Source organism: Thermobia domestica, chromosome 7 (genome assembly GCF_964235325.1).
Source record: "Thermobia domestica chromosome 7, izTheDome1.hap1.1, whole genome shotgun sequence".
Classification (NCBI taxonomy): Eukaryota; Metazoa; Arthropoda; class Insecta; order Zygentoma; family Lepismatidae; genus Thermobia; species Thermobia domestica.
Window position 1 is genome coordinate 106,920,570 of NC_137460.1, and position 27,488 is coordinate 106,948,057.

General features: G+C 36.6%; 1 protein-coding gene across 2 annotated transcripts; it reads left to right on the forward strand.

The window, feature by feature from the left end:
- The first annotated feature begins 554 nt into the window (after positions 1–554).
- LOC145690305 (uncharacterized) lies at positions 555–18,731 on the forward strand. 2 transcript variants are annotated; one of them, XM_081765082.1, is made up of 2 exons: positions 555–771; positions 8,660–10,193. In XM_081765082.1, the coding sequence occupies exon 2, from the start codon at positions 8,735–8,737 to the stop codon at positions 9,887–9,889; it is 1,155 nt and encodes a 384-aa protein (XP_081621208.1). In that variant the 5' UTR covers positions 555–771; positions 8,660–8,734; the 3' UTR covers positions 9,890–10,193. The 2 variants fall into 2 exon arrangements, with proteins under 2 accessions (XP_081621208.1, XP_081621207.1); XM_081765081.1 differs by lacking the exon at positions 8,660–10,193 and adding an exon at positions 17,095–18,731 and having other exon boundaries at positions 558–771.
- Positions 18,732–27,488: the final 8,757 nt, after the last annotated feature.

Sequence of the window (27,488 nt, forward strand, 5' to 3'; positions counted from 1 at the left end):
AATATTTACACTGTACTCCTAAACTTATCTACTCTACTTACCTAACCTACCCTGCTTATTAATATAACCTAATCTTCTCCACTAATATAAACTTACCTACCTTACTAACCTAACCTCACATAAAACCACAAAATGAAATAAAAAATATTTCTTTTTTAATTTGGCGACCTATTCCCAATCTGCAGGCTAAAATATTACAGGAAAGTGGACACAAAGAGCTGGAACTCTAAGTATGTAAAATAGTTACATATTTAAGATTTTATGTAGGTGTATGCTATTCTCTTAAGATTTCATTTTGAAAGCAATAATTTGCACCCCATTAATTTTTGTATCTAAATGTTAAATACTTCGTTTTCGCTGTTATCTGAGTGAGGAAAATTGATCACTTAATTTGGTATAACACACTGTTCTATGAAGGATGATTAGCGATAAGAAAATTGTAAAGGGAAGGATGAAATAGGAAAATTTCGCTATAACTATACCCTAACAATATCCCTTTCTTTTTATAAATAACAATATTCCTGTACATTGTTTCAAAGTAGAAATAACAAGATAAATACATCCAGTCTGTATCTATGGCGATGATCTAAACATACTATTTAGTTTTCAAATTATACGTATATAAATGGTTATTTACAATGAGGGAACCTAAAATTCTCATTTAATTTCTGAATCCGTTATCAGAAATAAAATTTCGAGCAAATACTTCACAAAGTCAGTGAAAAATTCTTCGTACTTTTTGGACCATGATTTGGATGTAATCAATCAACGGTAAGACTTCTATACTTAACTAGAAAAATATATTATATTCATATTTATAATATACCGTGTATATATACAGTGAAACCTGTCTTCAGCGGAATCGAGCGGGACTCGCAAAAATTTCCGTTAAAGACAGGTTTCCGCTTAATGGAGATAGACCTTTCCGTTAAAAAATATATATGCTTATAACGGACATAATGAGAAAATATATTGATGTACGCAACTTGTTCAATTACAGTACTTTTTCCTTCTACGGATTAATATCCAAAAAACTTAAAATAAACACAACATATGCTGTGCACACTTTCCTTTATTTTTCCCAATAGTCAAGCAGGAATTTTTGCATACATTGCTACTACTTGGCTGCGGTATACTTCAGGACACAGAAAAGCTTTCTCTGGAATTTTGAAAGTCCTCTGAACTCTTTCCTCCTTGTTTTCACGACACGTGATGGAGATATATAACTTCTGCTTTACCTCAATTCCTTTTTTTCCAGAACTTTGTTGTGTCAGTTTTCTTCTCATTTTTGTTGGCTGTCGCTAGTTGCTACACAAACGGAACAGAAGTACGCCTACAAAGAAGACTGACAGCTGACATGCTACGTAGGACTAGCGAAAAATTGTGGGAGCTGAATATGAGTAGTGACTGACGAAGATCAACACTGCCCATAAAGATTTAACAAAAGAACGAAGTATTTATCGCAGACAGTATATGTTTACCCTCTCACAGGATGCTTAAAAATTTTCTAAACGATGTAGTCTGAAACTCAGAATTTTCCGTTAAAGGTTTATTTTGCTTTCCGTTGTCCGCATAACACAGTTTCCGCTTAATGAAGGGACTTTTACATGTCTTTTACTCCAAAATCCATGGGACCATGAAATATTTCCCTTTAAGACAGTTTTCCGTTTAATAAAGGGTCCGTTGAAGGCAGGTTTTACTGTATATCCATTATTGAGGCCTTACCAATACTTACCCTACGGTATATGACGAATAGTTTAAATGCACATAATTTTCTTTGATCAAAATGTATCAATACATTATCACAAAAGATTAAGAGGCTAGGCTTTCCCGTTGATTTAGTGACTAGTGTCCGCTAATGATGGAAGCTATATTGGGTTTAATTCTCGATGAGAGAGGAAATTAAATACATTACGTTTTTTTTTCGAATTCCGCCTTAAATTGTAAAGCCTTGTCTCATATAAAGCCTTGTCTCATATAACCTCTGTGCTGAAAAGGGGCACCAAATTTCAATAAACAAATAAACAAAGAGTTCAAGTTGTTTTGTCTCGGAAATGGTGTCCTAAAAGTGGTGTCACGTCTAGGAAAGTGTATTTATTTCAATTGGCATTGCTCTGTCCTGCTTTGTTTCTAATCACACAAATTAAGTCTTGTCTCGTGGGTAATCCCATCACAAGCATTCTCCTATTGTTGCAGAACGTTTGCTGCAAAATGAGTTTCAATGGATCACTGTCCGTTCTTTGTTTAGTTTCTTGTTTTGGCAGAGAAGATATCACCTTAACAGTGTTTGAATTATATGAAAAGTTACTTTTGTTTTCTCTGAAATTAAGTGGAAAAATAATGTTTTGATTTTAGCTATTTCTTGTTCAAATCTATTTAATTGTCCCTAAGCGAAGATTAAATTGTGTTATTGTCGTATTTAAGGTGGATCACCACCCGGAAGTCAATACATATTTGAGCTCGTTACCTTAATTAATGCGAAATAAAACGTTACATATTATAAATATTGTACTATAAGATAGAATTTTATGTCAACTACAACACAAGACACTGATTCATTTGGTTGTGTCTCCTGATATCGAAAAAGATAACAAAAAATATTTGATTCGTTTTAGAATGACCATACAAGATGGCACTTGCTGTTAGATCTTACTAGAAGTGCTTAGTTCTATGAAATGTTTATTTGTATGTGTAAAATATTTTAAAGTAGCGACCTTATTACGAAATAGATATATTGTTTGACCGTTTCTTTTTGTTATGTTTCACATTTTATTTAAATATTAATTTGCATGTAAGGATGTAGATTTTGTGAAGAAACTTGCTCAGAACACCATAATGCGTTGTTGCCAAATTTGTTCGTTTACTATGGTAGTCACAATAAGAAAATTTCTGGATTCCAGCATTGCAGTTCGAAAAGCGGAACTTAGCTGTGAATTGCGGTAAGGGTCGAAAACTAATTTCTACAGTAAGTATCCAAGCAGAATTCCATAATTACTTCCTTTATTATCCAGCGGCGTAGCATAAGGGAACGCCGGTATGCCCGGCATCCCCTGTTAATAAGAAAAAGTACGTATTTCATTATATATAAATTGTTTGCTTGTAATTATCACAATTATTTCCACTGCAATCTTCTGGCGCGCTCTCTCGACTTACTTTGACAAGAGGAACCTACGCATGCGCGTCGCTCAGATGCACATTTTCTGTCTTTCCTCCTGTCGTACGCTATTTTCCTCGGGCTTCCAGGCCTACTGAAAGCATCGGAGTTTTCGTCTGCTTTCTGTTGAATGCGCATGCGCAATACTTCCCTTCTCACTCCTCCTCATCACGACCCGCTCGGGAGAGTAATACTCCCGGAAGTACGTTTTTCCGCGCGCTACTCTAGACAGCTGTTTTACGCGCTATCCTAGCCATTTGTTTTAAGTTGGTCACAAAATTTATATCATGAAGTACAAGGGGAACAAAACGACCCTATATCATGGAGTACAAGGGCATAAGTACTACAACTACTTATCTGCATAAAAATAAATAAATCACTTTTTTAAGTTTTATTTTCATATTATTTTAATTTAATAAGTGTTATAAAAATGTAAAAAAAAAAATGTAAAAAAACTTTCCTCGGGCGGGGTTTGAACTCGCGCCAAAAGAGGATTTTATTACTAGCACATAGCGCTAGCCCACTCGGCCACTGAGGCCGACAACAGTAAGCGTTTGTTGTCTGCTATTTGAATGCAAAGTGGTAAGAAGTGGATAACGCCAACCAATCAGAAATCTGTTTCTCGTTTCTACTTCCGGGAGCATTACTCTCCCGAGCTAGTCCTTCCTCATCCTTTGCAACCCTACATTTGCTTTAGATATACGCTGGCATATTCTAGTATTTCCAACTGTATATATTTTGAACTAAGCTATAGTTTCTGAACAGAACGTACGAGCCCTAATATAAAGGAAATAGAACAAAACGGAAATGGTTAGTTCAACGCATTTTTGAAGCATGCCGGTTATGTAAATAATAGTATTAAAATAGTTATGCCTTAATCGTAACTAAATGCATCGTAATTGTAATCTTCATCGTAAAGGAGCTCACAGACACAGGCATAAATTTAAAGCATTCTGTAGAATTACGGTCACCGATCTGATAGGACAAGAGAGCCACCACTCCCCGTCACTCGCAAAGATTGCGCCAGGGCCCTTCAGTCACTGGCACAAATATCGGGGACATAAGGGGAACATCTTCCCTACAATCTTATCCACCCCCCACCCCCAATAATCCGATTTGAGATTGTGATGATGATGATTTCTATCCGATTGCCACAAAGGAAACTGACGTCCTTTGACTTGTTTCATTTTTAAAAAAGAATCGTATTCTTTAATATTTCATTGTCATTAATTATTAGTAGTCTATTTTCAACTATTTGTTTAATTCCTGTAACAATTTCTATAATACTATTGTAGTAATCATAATTTTGCTCAGATAAGAGTATTGTTGCGCCAAATATAGGCCTGATTGATTTTCTTTCATAGTTCTGGGGAAGTCATTATTTGTATTGTTATAAAACAAATGTCCTAAAATTTTAATGTGGATCATTGTGGATGCATAAGTAGAAACATGTCAATTATTATTATGCATATATTCAAATTTCAGAATGTGCTCACGGCACTGAGTTGTAATAATGATATGTACCACTATTTCATCTACATCATTTGGTATATAATATACGAGTACAACAGGTTTATCTCAGAAATCTGATTCATCTACTGTAATATGAGTCTCTTCTCCCATCCCACGAACGTTGAAGACAGATTTGCGCCCTTGACTTCAGTATCTGGATACAGAAACAGGCCCCCAGAGTTGGTTTAAGTGCTTTGTATTTACATCTTCAAATGATATATACACTCAGGCCCATATTCACGAACGGTCGTCTGAGTTCCGGACCCAAGATGACAAATTTCTAGGGGCGATATATTTTTTTAAAAAAGAACGAGATTGACGTGTGGTATGTGGAGAAAAAAGCCGCCCACGAGAAAGAAATGAAGGGAACGATACTGGAAACAATGGAAACAATGTTCATACAAAAGTGGGGCTTAGTTTTCTCGTCACAACGGTACTGGCAAGAAGGAGCTGAGACAATTGGTTATTAAATTCTAACGTAATCCACGCATTCTCTTCTCTATGCCCCACTAGACATCCAATTAGGGGGGCTTCCTCCTAAATTTTGTATAACCCTATAATTCCATTCGGAATAGCTATATATTGCTGCTTGCAGTAGTACTATATCGCACAAATGACTAACTTTGGCATCCCCCTTTCGGAATATCACGCTACGCTACTGTTATTATCTAGCATCAGTAAACACTCGACACAATCTGGCAACGCCGCACTATTCAAGCAGCGTTTAGCATAGGACCGAGGACACCTAGTGATCCACCTTAATAATCAACTTTCAAATGTTTCTGAAGAAATACTTAAAAAAAAAAAAAAAAATCAGGATAAGGTTGTTAGCCTCACGCCAAACTCCCAAGCTGGAGAACCACTCTTTCTTGTTTATCCATAACTGCTTATTCAATACATTATCAGCTTACTTTTATATATATAATATCCAGAGGGCTTCTCATCTATCCGAACCTAAGGATGCGCTATGATATCGCAACAGGAACGTACATTCCGAGACGAATATTCGGACCAGTCGAGTATTTTGGATTTTGCTTTGGGCGGAGGCTATGCACAACATGGGAACTTTCTCACTCCGATTTTTTAGAAACCTAATCGTGTTGTGCTGTAGTTATTAATGATACTTTTGTTTGTGTGAAAAATGAATAAAAGTATAAGGTGTATTCGCTTCGCTCAAAGAAAAGTCATTCACAAAAGTAAACTAATCCTTGTAAATTTATTTGTAAGGAGTAATTTACGCAACATTACAGAGCTATTGATGAAATATTTACTTATGAAATACTGTACGAGCAAAGTCGCCTGAGTTGTTTTTTAAAAGTCGTCTAAAAAAAAAAACCTCTCCACCAAGAGTAAGATTTTTCCCAGAGAAATGACATATACTGCGTTATTAGGTTGCTATCGAAACATTGATTTATGAAATAAAACAAGATTTTTAGAACCATTTTTGAGAAAAAAAAATATTCATTTTCACCCGTCAGTAAGCTACACTGAGAAAAATCCGTTCTCCGGACAGCAGTATATTGTAGAAATCATTACAGAGCATACGTTATCCGTATGCTACATAGGCACTGCCCTTAGGTGTTACATCATGCCGTTGCAGGATGTCTGATATCTAACAGTTTTCCTTATATTACATACATATATGTATGTTACCTTCGTCAGCTATATAGGCCTATTATATACGTTCATTTGTATGTGAGATCCTGACTGCCTGTATTGTTTCATACGGAAAGAAAGATTAAACACTTATACCTACAGAAAGTATTAAAAAACATGCGCTTTCAGCTATACTCTTGCTGTCCAAACACTACAGAATTTACAAATGTAACATATGATTTTACGTACGCCACAAACAATTTTTGGCGAAAAACTTTGTTCCACGACGACAATGCACTCTGTCACCGTGGTCACCTCACACTGAGTTTCTCACCAGAAACAAAATTATCACACTTCCGCATCCATCCTACTTGCCAGGTTTGGATCTTCCGGACTTCGCCATTTTGCTGAAGTTGAAGATCCAGCACATAGTTCGCCGTTTGGACACCACTGCGGAAATCCAGAAGGTGCGCTTCGGAAAGACTTCCAGGTCATATTCAGTAGAGGCAGAAACGTTAAAAGCGCTGTATTGCTTTATAGGGTCACTAATTTGAAGGTGATAATGTGTAAACACAGATAAATAAAGTGCTTTCTTGTATAAAGAACTAGCATCGAAACTTTTTGATACCACCTCGTACTATTTTGGCTCCTCCAATTTTCATGTTATCTACTTTAGTATTATAAAAAATTATAAAATATTACCAAGTTATAACTTCCCACAACAGTATTTATTTATTCTTTTGATTAATACCCTTTCGAAAAGTTTTCCAATCATGTTTAGGAGGCAAATTTGCCTGTATGATTTTGGATCATTAAAATTACAGTCAAACTAGCACTGCAAAAATACTGGCGACTCTTGTTGAGTACGGTTGGAGAGTGCAATTCGTAGCTCTAGGGTAGAATCCCCCCCAACCACCTCCTGAAATCATCACTGATGTTAAGAGTCATTTCACTCAAAACATTACCCAATGGATTTGCCCCTGCATAGTAAACATGTTACATGTTACATATGTGATACATTATTTGAAAAAAAAAGTTTAAGAAATATAAAAGTAGGAAAAATATACATTGTGCTGAAATTTTTTTTATTTATTTCATTTATGCATATTTATTGGCATTAACAACATGTATGACCTTAAGCGTATCATGTGTAAAGGATGACGTTCCTCGGTGAGCACACTACTCGGGAAAGGGGAAAAGAAGAAAGGAATGGGAAAGGAAGGAAGCGGTCTGTTGCCTGTATGTTAGGTACCATCTCGATGTTTAGCTGGTGTAAATAAGGAAATCTTTACTCAGGATGGCTGCCCTGAAAAAGCTGTTACACCCTATCGACCTAGTGTCCACACTGGGGGATCGAATCCCTGGCCGCTCGCACTGTGATTAACTTAATGTTGTTTAAAATAACTATAATAATAAAAGGGAAAGGTTTTAGTCTATGCGTCACTCTAATTCTAATAATAAGCAGTCACGCTAATATGTCGTTAATTGCGCTACCGCTTTCCCAACTGCGACGACGCTAACAAAAGCCTTAGAATAATTGCATAGTTTTGGAATTTAGGGTAGTTGGTGGGCAAATTTAAGGCGAAAAAAGTTAAAAGTTAAACGATTAAACATACAATTTTAGCGTATAGTGTACTTCTAGCCAAGGCTCTGATGGAACAGCTAGTAACAGTAAAATGTAATATCATTCGTTGATCAAAGTCCAAAGACGAAGTGGCTGAAAAATTACCAATATTAATGTTAATATTTATTTCTTATTTGTTAAGATAGGCAGAGCTCCCTCGTGGTTATGTGGGTAGCTCACGCGCCTTTGGCGTGGGAGACCCGGGTTCGATTCCCGACAGGAGTTCATGGGGTTCGGATCCCACGTTAAATTATAGGTCCAAGTTTCATATACCATTGCTGCTGAAACGCACGCTAAACTCAACTACATCTAATCCAATGTTAAGATTGGCTTAATAACCTATTTCAAAATGTAAAAAGTGCTTTTACCTGTATTCATTACATTCACGTAAAAAATGTACGCCTAAAAGTCCTGGGTTTGTAGCTACGACTGCTAAATAAACATTGGGTCTTAAAGTGTTAAAATATTTTCAAAATCAAACGATTGAGACAGTAATAACCAAATTCTGCATGGTGATTGTAAAGAATTTGTCAAAATGTTAAACAATAACTCGAAGAAACTGGTTCAGCTTATTTAAGTAAATGAATATTATAAAATATTTTATAAAATCATAATGCCGATTTAAACGAGAATATCTCGGAGAAGAAAAAATCTGACAAGGTAAAACGATTACCTGTTAAGTCGCGGAGTAAATGGAAATTTTGAAGTAAGATTTTATTTCAAAATAATAAAGCCAGTTTCAGTATTACATTATCACCTTGTTTATGTTACAGGGAAACTTGATTGAGCACATACTTGAATGGAACGATATTAAAATCTATAGTAATTTCTTTGCCCTTATTACTACAATGAATCACTCCGATTGGGAAGAAGATGTAGCGTTGTTAACAGCAGCTTTTAATAATCTGAGAGTAGCTTTCCCGAGACAACCGTACGCCACATGGCAAAGTTTAGCTGAAGCAGCTTTCCCAGTTGTTCGCAGGCGCGCTAAACATCCAGCAGCGTTTATGCTTATAGGCCCTCCTAACAGATCAAAGACTATACGCTGTCTAGCCATTTACCTCGCTGCAACTATGGCTAAAGTTCTAAGAAGACAACCAGATTATGGATTGCGTGATGGGTCTGCGGTTATAAGTAGTCCTTCACCGTCACTATTGACTGCAAGTGAAGAACGATCACGTGAAAATAGCAGACGATCTATAGAAACAGAAGTTGAAATGCGTGACACAAGTGAAGGTTGTAGTCTCAATACGGTAACAGCGACAAGTCAGACACCCGAGGACATTAGTACAAGCAGACGATCAACAGCAACAAGTCAGCCATCTGAGAAAATAAATCTAAGCAAGCGTTCAAGTCAATTAAGCGAACGAACTGTTTCAATTAGAATAAAAGGCTCCCAATTCTCACACCCTACATGTGGGCCAGAGTTTCACGATAAAATGCTCTACCTTTTGATGCGAGAGCATTTAACGTTAATTGAAAACGTCCAGAATTTACACTCTAATGCAGCGGTAATGTTTCTGGTACTTGCTGACCATGTGATTGCTCCTGTTAAGAACAGCTTTATGATTTTTACCATAACAACAGTTGCCGTGAGAGACCACAGAGATAACCCAGAAGAATTAACACGAGAGGCTTTAAGAAAAACTTGGGGTGAAGAAATAAGTGAAAACGTTCTCAATGGTATAACCGATCGAATTGGCAGAACGATTATTGTTGTAAGGGATGAAGATATTAGATCACCAAAAAGTAGTACTATTGAGGATAAGAAAGATATTACAAAAGGAATATCGGTACTGGATAAAATTGAAGAAATGAGTGAGCCGGAAGAGGAAGAGGAGTTAGACGAAAATTTAGAATTAGAAGAAAATTTAGTGGTAGAAAAAGTAATAGTAGAAGAATGGAAGGAAACATTAGAAGTTGAAGAATGGAAGGAAACAGTTGAAGAAGAACAAGAAGAAGAAGAAGAAGAAGAAGAAGAAGAAGAAGAAGCGAAAGCATAAGTTAAAGAGGAAATAGAATTTAAAGTTGAAGAAAGCAGTACAATCAATGATTCCATTTGAATGCAACTGACTGGATTAAAATATTCATAGATATTTGAATTAATAAAACTAATGTACTGGCTGTTGTAAATCAATAAGAACGTCAAAAATTTTAAACATGAGAAAATTGAATGTATCAGCACTCACACGTAATAAGTGTATAATTACTATTACTTCCATAATATATATGTTAGAAAATAAACATTGGAGAAAGTAAACTCCTATTGAGTGCTATTTAACTTCCATCACTCAGCATTGTGCCATTTTAAATGTTAGAATGTAATATATTCTTTAGAAATTTTGATCTATAGTTTTGTTTCGTATTCCAACAAATATAGTGTTAGTAAGTCTATACATGGCTTTGGATTGATTATTTTAACAAAAGAAACACTGACCAAAGCTTAAAACACATTTTATTTTAAATTACAATAACGGTTTTGGATATCTAACATATCCTTCTTCAGACGATATCGAAAATAAATGAAAATACAGACATATATCTACAGAGACATTTATACATCTGTATAAATGAAAATACAGACATATATCTACAGAGATATATGTCTGTATTTTCATTTATTTTCGATATTGTCTGAAGAAGGATATGTTAGATATCCGAAACCATTATTATAATTTAAAATAAAATGTGTTTTAAGCTTTGGTCAGTGTTTCTTTTGTTAAAATATAGTGTATTTTAGATATAATATTCTCACAACAGATAGGCCTATACAGTAAAACTTAAATGTCTAAAATTCTTTTAGCCCCTCATCCCCACCCTGCTAGTCTAGTGGTTAGCAGATGTACCTTTTGCGCAAGCGGTGCCAGGTTTGATTCCCGTTGGGGCACCACTAAAAAGTTTAATTTCACAATCAGTGACTTGTATTGATTTGTACGTGTCTTTTACCTTAAAGGGTATAAACGTTGGACTTTAAACTTAAAAAGAAAATTGTAATTTCATTCTCCTTTAAAATAATAATTTTGATTTTTTTTTGAAAATAAGGCGCGTTCGGAAAGTAACCTCTGATTGGTCACTGTGCATGAAGTAATGGAGGCAGTGCCACCATCTTAAGAGTATTTGCACACGTCCCCGGCAATGCCGGATCCGGCACCGACAATGCCGGAACCGGAACCGGGGCTGCTTTGCACACGCAGCCGACAAAACCGGAGCCGGAGCCGGCAATGTCGGTGCCGGCGCTGCTTTGCACACACATCCCGGTAATGCCGGTGCCGAAAGGTAGTTTGAGTTTGAACGTGAAGGAGAGAACATGAGTCCGTTTTATACATTATATGAAAAGCTGCGTACATATGATTCGAAATTTTTTAATTAATTACTTTCGCATGTCTAAACAAACGTTCGATTTCTTAGTACAACGAATTAGTAATCATATTCAGCGCTGTTCAGATTTTTTGCAAGAGCCGTGTAATATTATAGACTGACTTGAATAAATGGAAGGGTCGTTCAATATCTGAGAAATAGCTCAATGCAAAGAACAAGGTTAATTGTATTACGTCAATCAAGTGAGGTAGGAGCATTAACGTCTAAATCCCCAAATATCTTTTCTTTAGTACACAAAGGTATATTTGCTCTTTGTGTGTGTGGATGTGTGCGGACGAGGTATATGACCTTCTTTTGGTTTCTTTCTCTTTTTTTCACTTTTGTTGCCATAATTTTAACATCTATTTAAATTTCTCAAAATTGAAACATGCTGAGATCAAGCTATTTAAAATAATAATAATAATAATAATAATAATAATAATAATAATAATAATAATAATAATAATAATAATAATAAGTTCTACAAAGGCAACATTGCGGCTGCCTATTCACTCAGTATACAATTGTTCTATGGAACAAATACCAGACAAGACAGAGTACATATTTTTATTATGATCTATGAGGTAAAACAGTATGCAACCACAAGAATAGAAATTTTCTTGTTCTGTTTGTGCATTTTGAGTTCTTTCTGTAGCTTTGTTGTAGTTTTTATTTACTTTAATTTTATTTACAACCTTTGTTATGCTTGAAAATGCCTACTTCTACGATTATGATGGATATTTATACCGTACATACTAGGTTGCATAATTAACAGGATAAGCACTGGACAACTATCCTAGATTCATAATTTCTTCGTATCCCCATTTTGTTCATTTCCGCCAAGTTGATTTTTTAAAAATTATGACTTCATATATGCTAAGACATATTCTCTATCAAAACGAATCCAACGACCCCTTTGTTTAAATCGTTTAAGTAAGTTTCAGCTGTAGAAGATAACAAATTAATATACATACATACATGTGTGAAACTCACTTTACGCGTTGCCGTAGTTGGATAATTCAAACAAGATCCGAATTTCCCTTGCTGAGAATTTATGTAAATAGCAAGCCACTATATCTGTGGTACCTCACAGCCATTTTTATTATTTCATTCTTCATTACATATTCATATGATGTGAAAAAAAGAAAATAACAAAAAACCTAAAGTAAACAAAAAATCCAAATACAGGAAAAGAAACAAGAATACACAACGCCTTGCCACTCACTCACTGTACCTAGATTGAAGAAACCTATCAACAAGCCGGCTCCGTCTTTGCCGGCTGCGTGTGCATCTACGCATAATAAAACATTGCCGCCGACAAAATCGGAGCCGGAGCCGGCACCGACATGTCGGCGGCTAGTCCGGCTGCATTTGCCGGAGCCGGGAGTTCCACCGGCTTTTTTGCCGGGTCGGAAAGCGTGTGCCAGCTACCATTTGATTACATTGCCGCCGACTCCATCGCCGGCATTGTCGGAACCGGATCCGGCATTGCCGGGGACGTGTGCAAACGCTGTAACACAGACGTGCGCGGTAGTTCAGTCTGCATCCAGCAATAGTAGAGTGAAGTTTGTCTGATCATTTGTTCCACTTTTATAGCGTTTCAGAATGTGTGCTGCAACAGAAAAACTCCGCCAAGCGCGAGGTGTGACCTGTTATACGTTTTATTACAGGAAAACAATATTCGGCAGCAGCTATTCATCCGGAACTTTGTGCCGTTAATAGACCAAATGTGATGAGTGAAGGAGTTGATCGTGAATGAGTTCGTTTATTTTAACGTGGACGAACAAACATTCATGACGAACAGAGGAGTGACAAGCCAACTCTCGGTCACTGATGAACTCGTTCCATAAACTTGATGGAAAAGTTTGTGAAAAGCGGAGCTTTCGCAATCTCGGAGCTTTCCGATGAATTTCCACAAACTTCCAGAACTGTGTTATATGATGTGATGATGTGGAGCTGAAAGATGTGGTCACAGGCGGGACATTTTTATGCTGATGGAATTTCTAAGCTAGTACAGAGATATGATAAGTGCTTGAATGTTTATGAAAAATATATTGAAAAATAGAGCAAAGTAGTTTTCAGGTGTATATAATACATTCTTCTTATTTACTTTGGTGTTTCTTTTTTAACCAATCAGGAGATTACTTTTCGAACGGCACTTGTGTTTATATTAAGTACTCTTCAGCTAGCTCTGTATTAACTTTGTTTAACACCAACCCGATGTTTTGTAGTACTACTCGTATATCTTTCATGGCAAGCAGTGAAGTGTCTAGCACTTTCAGTTTAACATATATTAAAGCAATGCGTGATTAAAGGAGCATACGTGCCACTGTTAGGAGAGATAAACGACAATATATACAATTAGCTATAGTCCGCGTCACCCGAATTGACGTGTGGCATCAGCCAATAAGCTCGCAGTGCGCGTTTACTAAACCTTCAGGGGAGAAACTAAAGTTCATTCAACGAACCTTCTGATCCTGATGTAAACATTGCAAAATTGTATTACTTCGCCAGTTATCGGATGATTGGCTATCGGTCAGCGCTTCTTTCGAGAAGCATGTGCTTGTACTCTGTCGGTGTTTTACATATCCTCCGCACATGGCCATATTATTAACTGTGATTTGCGCGTAAAGTAGATCAAAGCCACACTCTACGCATGCGTATTCTCTTTTATTGTATTAATTCAATTTAGTTCTTAGATACAATGTTGTTTATGTTATTTAATTGTAAGGAAATTTCATTTCTGATAATGAGCCTTATAAGCAACAAAAACACTGGAAAACAGCTTACTTAACAATGAACTATTTTCTTCTGCTGCATGGATGTTCCAAGGCTCTTTAACCAATAAAATGAAACAATCACCACGTGTATTTGTTTACATGAGGTACTGAATGTTCCGGGATTAAACTTTAGTCATTCATAATTGTCCACAAATACGAACAAAATCAATTATGAATGATTAGATTCCTCCCTGAAGGTTTTGTAACAGCGCACTGGGAGCTTATTGGCTGATGCCACACGCCAATTCGGGTGACTCAAACTATAGTTAAGAATGCATTTTGCTACTTATTCAGTACACAAATAAATAATTCCTTCCAGCAAATTAAATATTATCAATTGTTGTTGGTTACAAATAAGATACATTTTGGCGTCACAAAAGTTCGTTTTTTTTTTTTCGATTTTCTGGAAAACTACACACGAGAACTTACCTTGCAGTATGTTCTTTTGTTTAGCTCGAAGTGATCTATCGAATCGTATGTTGTCTTATCTTTGAACAAAACATAAAATTTAAATAGTTAACAAAATATTGTACTCTATATACGGCCATAAACCGTACTATGCATTGTCATCTTGTTAGTGTCGTAATGACTTGTTTAAAGGAGAATATATTTCAATATTAGTTTCCAGTGGCGAATTTAGCCTGGGGGCCGGGGGTGCCCCCCAGTGTTTTGAGTGAGAAAAATATTTGAAGCTATTATTTATATATTTTTGAAAGTAATTTTTTATTCTTTAATGGAAAATTTTGGAAACGTTAGATATAGTTTCAAGTTGCAGTTTTTCTGTTATACAATGTGTAAAAGAATACTTGAGGTCCGCAATGTTAACGTCTAAATATCCTAGCCATAATATCCATCGGAAGATAATTAGTAAGTTACAAACTTCTGCAGAATCCATGAAAAATTGTAAACTCATGATATCATAATATGGGTTCTGACTGCCCGCCTCTCCAGTTTTTACCTTCTAGATCTGACACCATATTTTTTTTCTACAAGTGGCATGGTTTTCCTTCAGCACCAATTTTTGTGTTTACAAAGAAATGAGTTTTCCTCCAGTCTCTCTCAAGAGATTCACATGAAATGTTACTAGTGTTGCCAGTGACAAGAGATGAGTAAGAAGGTTTTCATAAATTTTGTTGGTCTCGTTTCGTCTCAGTAGCATAGTCGCTAACGCTCTCGCCTTCCGGTGCGAGCGGTCCCGTGGGGACACTCGGTCGAAAAAGTGTAAAACGCTTTTTCAGGCCAGCCACCCTGAATGAGTTTTTCCTGGGTTTTCCTCATTCACACCAGGCAAATGCCGGGGTGGTACCTAACTTATAGGTCCCAGGCCGCTTCCTTCCTTCCCTAATTCTTTCTTCCTTCACTTATCCCGGATTGTGTGCTCGCCGAGGGACGTCATCCCTCAAAACGTGACAGGTTAAATGGCCTTAGATGCCGAAAGCCCAGAAATCTAAATCCTAAACCCGTCTCGTCTCAATTCTTGAAAAGTTTTTCTATTTTCGTTTTTTTTTTTTTTTTTTTTTGTAAATTTATGTAGAAAATTTTTGTCCTGATCTTTTTTTCTTAATTTCATTTAGAAGTCATCAGAAACCTTTCGCCGTTACGGAAGATTCACGAAGGATTTGATATAACAACATTTAATTCATATTCTTATTACTGGAGTACATTGTGTAATGGCTTGCTTATCTTTAAACCTTAATAAATACTCTTCATGGTGTTCGTACAACCACTTCTTTTTTCAATTTATAGATTTTATACTATGAATCATGGAACACTACAACGGTGTTTGATATCTATATTTTTTCTTAATAGCTAACAATATTGTAGAATTCATTTAAGTATACTATCACTTTGGAAGTCATGAAAAAATATTAAAAACTGTAGGACCTCAAATTCACATAAACTCTTAAAATTTAATTTGAAGTTAAAATTACAAGTAAAATGCTGACGTTAATGTATACTTCCTGATGACTAAATGGGGAAGTGTGTTCCCCTTAGCACAAGTAAACGCAGATATGATCCTCTTATGAACATATGTTTTATATGCAAAGATGTAACGAAAAGTGAGGTGAATTTACGATTTAATGAAAAAAGATGCAGAGATAAATATCTGAAATTGCATCATGTTTGACATTTGCCATCATACTAGTATTCGACACAGGAACCATTGCGGTTCAAACATGCATTCCAACGTGACACCAAATCGGTCGTGCCTTTTACAAAGAAATGTTGCTCCAGGTTCCCTGACAAGGCAATCGTCGCCTGTTCTGCCTCTTCCACTTTGCTGAAGCCAAGTTGGTCATGGATTACACTTCTCACTGATTTAATGCATGCAGATTTGCAATGCTTCTGCAATGTCATCATGAAATGTCATTATTCTGTCTTCACGAATCATCGCATCTACATCACACACATTCCTCTCGATGATGAACGTTACTGGTCCTACCACTTGTAAATGCATTGCACCACAACACATTTACTTGTTTCTGCGACATAACACTCTTCCTGCAGACCTTTACCAATTCTCGAAGAATGTAAGATTGTTTCTGTTCCGTGGCCCATAAGAAACGAATAATACCGCACACCTTCTCCTTGAAGTAATGTTCCATGCGCCATCTTTATATTGCTCAAGATACCAGACAGGTTGACGTAGAAGGTTGTAATTGCCATCAGATTTCCCTCACCTTGGTATTTACAACACAAAAAAGATTAGTTACACAAAAGACTTTCTGTTCTGGAGACAATTTCGCCGGTTCAATTTAGATCCATTCTGATATAATATCTGCTCCGAAAAGGGACATTGAGTTGTCAACACACTCTAAAAGATCATCGACGTGAACATTTGCGAAGAGTATTATGCTATATTGATGAATCAATTTCCTTTATAGGCAGGATAATGCTTTCTGTGTTGGGTTAGAAGCTTCATTACTATGAGGAGTGCCATGAACATAGCGTATTATAAGTTATTAATATTACAGTACTTACCAGTCTCGAATATAGAACTCTCTAAGGTTTTAATACGCTATACGATTAACTCTGTTTATCTCAGTAATATGCATCTTTTTTCGTTGCAGACACAAAAAATATGGTTTATTATAGCTGGACGAAGTTCAGTTTTGTTCTGTGGACCCTATTACTGTTGGATATCAGAATTGTAAATTCAACAACTGAATCAGATTTAACACTTGATACATTCTCAGAACTGCAAGCTGCTTTTAAGAACCATCCATGTCTAATATGGGACGAGATTATCAAACAAACGAAACCAGTTATAACTGGAAATGCTGCAAAGCCAACAGTAATACTTCTTGTAGGTCCTCCAACAGTCCTAGAAACACATGAATGTCTCTCACTGTGTTTGTCGTCAAAGATTAACAAAATTTTAAACAAGAGAGCTGATGATGTCAGTGCAATACCTACACGATTATCAGGCTCATGGTACTCAACTAAGGATTCAGGTCTGCAATTCTATGATAAAGTTGTTGAAATTCTCAACAATGAGAGAGTTGTAGTTATTGAACACATCCAAGATATGCATGTTAACACAGCTATCATGTTCCTTGTCCTTGCTGATCATTTTGCTGCCCCAGTTAAAAATGGTGTCATAATCCTTACAGTAACATCTTCTCGTGTCGAAGACTCTGAAGAAAAATGTCCTCGTGAGTTGGCTTCTAAATATCTCAAACGTGCTTGGAAGAAATTAAACACTGAACTTTTTGACGCTATCATGGATCGGATTTCCGGCACTTCAATCATGGTTGTTAATGAAGATGTGTCTAACATCTACACCAGAAGCTGTTTTAGTAGTTGTCAATGTTGTTTGAAGAATACAGAATTTGATCTAGAGAGTGGCACTTTCGCTACACAAATAATAAATACATCATTCGCAAATACCTCTGTTCATGCCAAAGACGATCCATCGCGTTTTATACGCTCTAAAGATGACGAGAATTCTATTGCAAAACAGCAGAATATGTCGATTGGAAACGTGCTTATTTCTGGTAAAGTTGAACCACACTCTTGGGAAGTCCATGTTGAAGATACAATAAAAGCCGAAGATATTCATATTGATATAAGTCACACGTCGACTGGAAACATGTCTTCTGATAAAGTGGAACCATGCTCTAGTGGAGTTCATGTAGAAGATAAAATGAAACCCGAAGATATTCCTGTTCATGTAAGACACAAGATTATTTCACACGAAGAGCCACAAGTTATATCGAGAGGACCATCATGCGTATGTGCAGAAAATTGCCCATATGTGGAAGAAATGTTTGAAGGTATCTTAGCACCTGAGAAGACGATATCAGAAATACAAAAGACAAGAGCTCAATGTGGATGCATTATAGAGGACAATGATGAGATGCTAACAGAGGATTGTTGTGTTGGCAAAGTGCAAGAGCCACACGGTAAAATATTGGATAAAACTCATGCATACTCAGAAGTTGTGAACAATAAACAAAGTGGTAATAAACCAGCAACAGGAAGAGATAAAGCCGGAACTTGGCGAAGAAATACTCTTCTGCCTTTCAGCGGATGGGCTAACCGAAAAATTTACAGTCAAACTAAGGAATGATTTGCTGCAATGAAATATTTCCATCAGATGAAATTGACTTCTAAAAGTTATTTATATATTTTACTCAAAGTTTTTCAATATTAATGTTCAAACAGTGTATTGAAAATAATACGTTATTCCCTAATTTTAAAAAAATCTTGTCAGTTAGTATTGTATTAGTTGATTGTTCAGTTGGATGGAGTTTAGCACTGAGGTTATGTGAGAGTAGATCTACAATTTAAAGTAGAATTTAGAACCACCGTAATGCATTCAAATTTCAAAGCTTTCCGTCCGGGAACTAACCCGGGACCTCGTACACCAAAGGCGCGCACTAATATTGAATTAATTGTTGCAAGATTACTTCACAGTATGTGAAATTTTATTGCTACTAGAAATGAATTCCTTACTTTCAAAAGCTTTGCACAGCTTTTGAGCTAACAAGCAATGGTGGCAAACAGGCTTCTCCAGCCTCCCGCAGAACTTTAAAAAAGCTCTAACTTGAAAGGTTCCCTGAAACAGTGTTTAATCCAGCCTTCTCGTTTCGGTAGAGAATCTAAAGGTCTAGGGGAGACCATAAAATTTTTGTATTGCTTCAATGGCGTATTTAGGGGGGCTTCCGGGCTTAAGCCCCCCGAAATTTTATTTACTATATTAAAGTAAATGAAATATCTTGCACCATTTTCACATTTCTAGGACAAAAGTTAGCAAATCCCCCCCCCAGAAACAATATCGCAAATACGCCACTGGCTACAACTATAAGATAGTAGCAGTCAGCAGTCAGCTTTTTTTTTTAAAAAACAAAAAGTCTTAAAAAGTAACTATGTATCATGAGCAACTGACATCTTATGCTCCTCCATACGTTGAGTTTTTTTTTTTTTTATTAATTACTGAGATAAAATTTACTTACACCAGGGGCGGATCCAGAACTGTCTTGAGTTGGGGATACAGGTTTGGGAATTAGATATATTTTTGATATTTTTCCTTTATGTATTCTCATTACTTTCCTTTATGCTTCAAAGCTCAACTTAACATATCAACTCTCAAGTTTCAGAACCATAAAATTTGATATTTGTATATAATATTAAATTAATTGTTTGGTCCCTTTTCATATGATATCATTCGTTACCAAATATGACTAATTTATTATACTCTGAAAGAAAAGAAAAAAGGATTATGAATACATTACACATTACATGTATTCAAGCTTTTCAATAGTTCCAAAATTGAAGATAAGAAAGTAAAAATAAATTGCATTTTTGTATATACAATTTCAAGAAAAAGGTAGTATATGCATTTCACACGGTTCTTGTTTTTTGTTCTCTCATAACTTATGTTGTATAAATGGAAAAAGAATGGGACAAGTATAAAATTGTTCGGCTACATGCACAGACTTCTTTTAATTATGTATACCTTTTCAAAGGAGGCACATGTAGAAAATGGAATGTTTCTTCATGAGTTGTTATAGTATATAAAAATTTCGTTCTACAGCTTGTATAAAAACTTATGCATAATTCAATTTGAAAGTCGTTTGGTTTTATTTGTCAAATATGCCTGTCCACTTTTTCCCTAACGTCCTTTTATTATGCACCGAAGCTAAGGGAAAAACGGTGACACTGAGATGGATGATAATGGTGAAATGAAGAAAATGGTAGCAAACGGGAGAACCCTGAAAAAAACAACATGCACACTGTATTCGTCTACCACAAAGCCCATTTGGCGGGAACTGGGGTCAAATTAGGAAACTCACCCACCAGAGTTTAGTGCTCTACTACAGAGCCATCGCGACTCGATGTCTGGCCAGTTTAAGTAGGCTTCTTTCTTCACTTTGCCGTTGGGTAGTGTTGTAAGAAGACGAAAAAGAAGGTTTTCTCGTCTCGCGTTGTAAGTTACTGTAAAAGTCTCGTCTCGTCTCATTCTATAAATTTATGTTCAAAATTTATGACCTAATTTTATTTTTAATTTCTTCAGTTAGTCACTTCATCGTTATTCCTACGGTATCAGAATCCCTCCGCGTCACGAGAGGTCCTCGAAGGGTGTGATATAACAACTTAAACCATATTTATTGTTGGAGTATATTGTATACAGATTAGCGTATCGTTAATCGTTGATAAATCATTGTCATTATGTTTATCAAATTTTAGTTTTTATCCTATCAATCATGTAGTATTAAAACAATGCTTGAGATTTAATAAATGGGTGAGCTAGTGTTACTCACGAGATTAGAGAAGTTTCTTGTCTAGTTTTCGATACGAAAATTGTTATGTTTCTCGTCTTATCTTAAATTTGAAAGTGTTCTTCTTGTCCCGTTGGCAACATCAGTGACGGGGATGATGGGGCTCATCATCACAGAAAAATGTCTCGAACAAATATATATATATCCTAGACTATCATAAAATAAGCATTGCTGTTCAGAGTAGTAATGAGCGCAAGAGTCTTGGTCTTGCAGTTTTTGCAAGAGTCTTGCATGCAAGACCAAGACCAAGACCAAGACCAAGACCAAGACCAAGACCAGGAATCCCGATGCAAGACCAAGACCAAGACCATACCTGCAAGACCAAGACCAAGACCAAGACCATACCTGCAAGACCAAGACCAAGACCAAGCCTCTTGCGCAAGAGTCTTGCACAAGTATGACACTACTTGATTTTTTATAGAATGTAAAAAGGAAGGGGAAAAATCATTATATCATTCACGTGAACTTCTTGGCTCCAGTAAAAATACCGCCGGAATGAATGTGTTCCCAGTAGTTTATGCAATGCATGTGAGTCGATCTGCTCCTGTAACATATAGCTACAGTATGTCGTTTTTTGAATGGGTTGTTCACGAGACGACCGACAGCATAATTCTATGAATTGTTACAAGCTATAATAACTTCAGTGTCTGATTTACTTTGGTCATCATTTGATCATTCACGACGGCCCATGATTGGATTTTGGGAAATCATACGAAGAATAGTTGTGTCCATAAGAAGTGGATAAGCAAAAATAAACTAAGGACTGTATCGAAAAGTAACTATCAACATGTATCATTAACAGGAATAAAAATGGAAGGAGATGTACAAAGGAAAAAGACAATTTGTTACACTACGGTACTTGTTGAACACAAAGAGAAAAAAAGTATACATTTACAGTTCGTGTCTGATGAATAAACAAAGCTTTCGTCGAACACCACCCAATAGTTTCTGCACAATATTGGCGGTGCATTTTCTCATTGCGTCAGACCAATATTTTCTGAATTCAGCCATGTTCCTGGCAGCTTTACCACCCTGTTTGACATTTTTCTTCACAAGTACCCAATACCGTTCAATAGGTCGGAGCTGAGGGCAGTTTGGTGGGTTCACCTGTTTTGCAACAAAATCCACTTTGTGTTTAATGTACCAATTTAGCGTAGATTTAGCGTAGTGGGCCGTCGCCAAATGCGGCCAAAACAATAGGGGAACACTGTGCTTTTTATACAAAGGGAGCAATCTTTTCTGTAGACATTCCTTTTCAAATATTTCGGCATTAATAGTTCCCTGTGTATAGAAAATTCCAGATCGTAAGGCGCACGAACAAATTACTTGCCGCACGAGCACTTTTGGTCCACATTTGTCAACTGAAACACATTTGACCGAGTCATCCACATCTTCATCTTTGACTTTTGTATAATATTGAGGGCCAGGAAGTGTTGTAAAGTCCTCTTTCACGTAAGTTTTATCGTCCATCAAAACACATTGTCCTTCCCTGCTCACAAATCGTTCATACAATTTGTGAACTCGTGATTGTGCTCTCAATTTCTGCTTAGACGATTCTTTGGCTATATTTGTTTTCTGTAGGTTTTCAAATTAGTCCTAGTTTTAATTCTTTGAACCATTGCGATCGTAGTACCTGCCTTTTTCGCTAAATCGCGAACAGATAATGATGGATTTTGTTTAATTAACCTCACCACTTTCTGGCCCAGTTTTAGGTAACCTGCACCCTTTTTTCGTCCCGATCTCGGCAAATCTGTAAAAGTAAAATGATTACCAAATTTTTCAATAATAGTTTTCGCACTTGCTTGTTGCACTTTCATCTGTTTTGCTATCTGATTGTAGGTAGCTCCTTTTTGGGAACACCATTTGTGCAGAATTTTGCACCTCACTTTCCTCGGAATTCGTCCCATAGCCTATGCAACTCCTCACACGGCATTCAACATGGTACAGCAGCTAAGTACAACTTGCGAACTAACCCACAGACTGTGTGGACTCACTTTCAGCTGCCTGGCCCGTGCCTACCAGCGCTACCAATGTTGATAGTTACTTTTCGATACAGTCCTTAGAGCATGTTATGGACACGGTAGCTCAGTGGCAGAGCGTGCACCTCTGGTATATGGGGCCCTGGTTCGATAGCAGCTTGCGCTATGTGAGCTTCTTTGGTGAACAAACACCCTGTGCGTGGGTTTTCCCGTTTCCTCGTGCTTTCTTCATTCCACCATTTCTCATCATCACTGTTTCCCTTAGCCTCAGTGTAACAATCGTGGGACGTTAAAGTAGATATTTCATTTCATTTCAAAACATATTAATGGTGTTCTTCTTCCAAAACTAAAGAAATGTAGTATTGAACATCGGCAATTCCGTACACCATAGATGTCGACTACATGGTTATGGCATTGGCTCTGAGGTTCAAGCATCCGTTGGAAATTTTTAATGTGTACTTTTAAAATTAATATTGAAATAACATTGTCATGACATTGACAAAAACTTAGCGCATGTGACCGCAAGTTTGATTTCATAGGTGGATGCTTATACGTTGAATAATTGTTTATCAATATAACTTATAGCCCCCTTGGGTATACGGCATATCTAGGATTCAACGATATAACATTATACAAGAATAAATAATCTATATTCACAACTGAGAGTGATTTCGTACTTATTTCAAATAACTTGAAGTTTGATGCCGTTATTATGTATTTCTAATGTAGGTCAAAAGTATTTATATAAATTGAGTTTACACAAGACATAGACAGTTGAGTCGTTTTCAGTTTTCACTCAAATTATTCTAAAATATTGGGGCCGCGGTGGCTCAATGGTAGAGCGTTCACCTCTGCTGTTTCGGATCCCGCGTTCGATCCCAGCCCCCGCCAAGTGAACTTTGTGGTGGACAAACACCATGTGCGTGGGTTTCCTCGGGGTTCTCCCGTTTCCTCCCACTTTCTTCTTTCCACCATTTTCATTTATTTTTCATTATCACCGTCTCCTTTAGCCTGGCCGGCATAATCGTGGGACGTAAAACTCACAAATTTAATTTCATTTTATATTCTAAAATATTAAGAGGTTTAATTATTATTATTTTAATTTTTTCTCTCTATTTTGGTCAGTATTGCAAAACATATCATCATCGTCATAATAATAGCTATTCTGCCATTATTGGCAGGTCACTTGCTGCAGCTGAGAAGCTTCGATGACTGTGGTCCTCAGCTAGTCTCTTCGTCTTAACGTAGCAATTTTCTGTCTTAATATCTTTCTTCAACTACAATCTCCTTCGCCCCTCCCCCTAGAGCACGTCCCTCATAATACAGTTCCTCCTCAGCCAATGTCCTCCTCTTCATTACATCTAAAATTCTTCTTTTCTCCCCTACTTCTACTATTTCTAAAACCTTCGCTTTCGTTTTCCGTTCAACCCAGCTGATTCTCTCCTTTCCCACATTTCGAAAGTCTAAATGTTTCATCGTTTTGCATAATGTCCTTGTTTCTGCCCCATACAGTACATATTAGAATCAGTAAAACTAAATTTCAATATTTAATTGGGAGTTTGTTCAATACAAAGATGAGCTAATCTTGGTTGGAAAGAAAAAAATCTGACGCCTTTAGAGAGTAAAAATAATTTTGCAATTTATGGTATTTCAGTAATCTGTGCCGTCTTGGTTTTCTTTCATGCGTCTCACTGTCAGGGGTAGCCTCCCCAGTTTGGGAACCAGTGGAGTATTGGATCTGTTAAAACATATAAAAAGATTACGAAATGTTGTGATTTATCTTATAAGTAGTGAAGCGTGATCACCCATTGAAAAAAAAAAAAAAGTAGAGGTCATCGCCTATGTTGTACAGTATCATCACACTTACACGAAGGTAAAATATATTACATTTAGAAACATACATTGTATTTCCCTCACTATTGACGCATTGTACGATTTATTATCCCTTATATCCAGAGTAAAATTTACTTATGAAAATCATAGATTTCTTAAAAGCAAAACTTGCAAGACTCTTGCAAGCAAGACCAAGACTGGGTGTGCAAGACCAAGACCAAGACCAAGACTAGGTGTGCAAGACCAAGACCAAGACCAAGACCGAGGGTTCCAGTGCAAGACCAAGACCAAGACCAAGACCACCCGGGTCTTGGTCTTGGTCTTGCATCTGCTCATCACTAGTTCAGAGAACTCTGGAGATGTAACCACTCGACAGAAAGCAACCAAACTTGGTAGGAGTATATTCGGGAACATGCAGAAGCGATTGGTGCAGAAAGTAAAATTAGTTCCAATTTTCACCACCAGAGATAATTGTGGCGCTGTGCAACGCCAAGTAAGTGCAGCCTGGAAGAAAAACGATACTAGTGATGCCAAATGATAAGAAAGCGTGTAATTACCTCTCCTGTGGGTCTTGTGGAATTTGTGTGCTATTAACACCCTGTGGAGGTAGCGGGCGTACGGGATGGATTTTGAGCTGAAGTTTCCTTTAAATTCCGGTATGTCATCACCCTCATCGCCCACAACACATCACTACACCACGGAGTTATTAATAGGAGTACAATTCAATAACACGTGACGCACGGAGGACATAATTACGGCATTTCTTTCATTGAGCATCAATAATATCATTTATTTTCCATACTGCACTTACCGTACTTAACACTGAACAGCAATACAATAGCCTCTGAAGACAAGATTTGACCTAATTTTTTCCCATTTTTTTTCGGGGAGGGGGACTGGAATTTATGAACGTAGGAAAGACTAACATTTACTTTTGTTTTTGTAAGATATCCAAGAATTCTAAAGGGACGCTTCAACCCAAAAGACCCCCCTTCCGGAAATCCGCCACTGACTACGGGGTATTAATAGCACTGCTAATCAATACCACGAGACTCACAGGAGAGGTAATTACACTCTTTCTTATCATTTGGCATCCCTAGTGTCGTTTTTCTTCCAGGCTGTAATTACTTAGCATTGTACAGCGCCACAATTGCCTCTGGTGGCGAAAATTGGAAATAATTTTGTTTTCTACACCAATCGCTTCTGTATGTTTCCAAATATACTCCTACCAAGTTTGGTTACATTCTGTGGAGCGGTTACGTCTCCAGACTTCTCTGAACAGCGATATTTATTTTATGATAACCTGGTACTTTGAATGGGATAACATTGTTGTTTGAAAAACATAAAAACTTTAATTGGTACAAAATCAGCCTCAGTACTTTTCTAATACACCTCGTATAATGGGGGGTCTACTACTTGTGTTCATGCTAGCAGAATGAAAAATTTTAAATGGCGTTATTACCTGACTAGCGTTAGTTTATGGTAGTCTTACATTGGAACTTACGACTAACTTCTAGAGCAGATATGAAAACAAACTACAGGGTGACGTTTTTTTTTAAAAATAAAATTTTCAGTTTTACGTCCAACGCTTATGCCGGTTAAGCTAAAGGAGACGGAGGGTGTCGTTTGAGAAAGTGGTCCGTTTATCATATAAATAATAATGGTAGTGATCTTGTTTGCGATCGCATTACAGGAAAACCGCTGAACCATTTGAAGTAAATTTATTTTGAAACATAGTACGTACCATGAACTGGATCTTTTGTCATGTCAATTCGATTAAAATTCATTTCCTAATTGGAGAGGGGATTAAAAATGTTTGGAAAAATGAAGAATGTTAGGTGTCTCTCAAATTAGGAAGAACGTAGATTTCAGTATTGCCGAAAAAAAAAGATCCCTATCTCTCATAAAAAGCAAATTTTTGTAATCGATAGGAAACGTATCTACTTACTTTTAATGAAGAGATATCCGGGTTTCTTCATTCTAATGTGAGCTTCTCGTTAGACACTCAATATTTGCCGGAAATTTTGAATCCCTTTTGTCTTCTTAGGATAAGTATTTTGTTCAAAGTGATATCATAAAAAACTCAGCTAGAGGTAGATTACTAACCAGTGATGATTTCAGAAATTTCCCTGAGGGGATTTCAGTACACTGAGCTGGAAAGGAGAACTATAAAAATATTACAAATCCATATTGAGGTCGATAGAAGACATGATCTACCCGTGAAATCAACATTGGTACTATATTCCAAAATTCATTTCAAACAGTTCAGCCGTTTTTTCGTTATAATAAGACAGACAATACCTATTTCAATGTGGTGAAAAATATATAAACTGTCCCATTAAAAGACAATAGTTTGAAAAGCACTCGAACATGTTTTCTCTTACTTTTAATAGTAGTATATATTCCGAAACTTGAGGCGCTCCTAAGATTTTAGGCAAAAATATTGAAACACTTCTCCTCCCTTAAATTGGTATAAACTATAATCCAAAATTCATTTCAAATGGTTTCACAATTTTCGGGTAATACGATGACAAACAAGAAGTACACTTTCATTTTTATATATGTGATACATGGCTACTTTCTCGTGTGCCACTCAGTATTATTTTCATTTCCGGCTTTTGCAACCCAATACAGCCAGAATCCAATATTCCACGTAATGGTCTACTCGCAATTCATTAGATTTCTCTGTTGGGTTTACTCGCAAACCAATATATTCACTTTACTACATTGTTTATTTTGAATCTTGTCCGTAACTTACTGTTTGTACAGACTTAAATCTGCCCAAGACTTCGATCATCTTCAAATTGTCTGTAAGCTGTGACATCTCTCGATAGGGGGCGTTAGGTAGTGGCAGCTCAGCTAGAGACA

Coding starts and splice junctions, on each gene's coding strand:
- LOC145690305 (XM_081765081.1), top strand. CDS start 17,106: ATGGTTTATTATAGCTGGACGAAGTTCAGTTTTGTTCTGTGGACCCTA.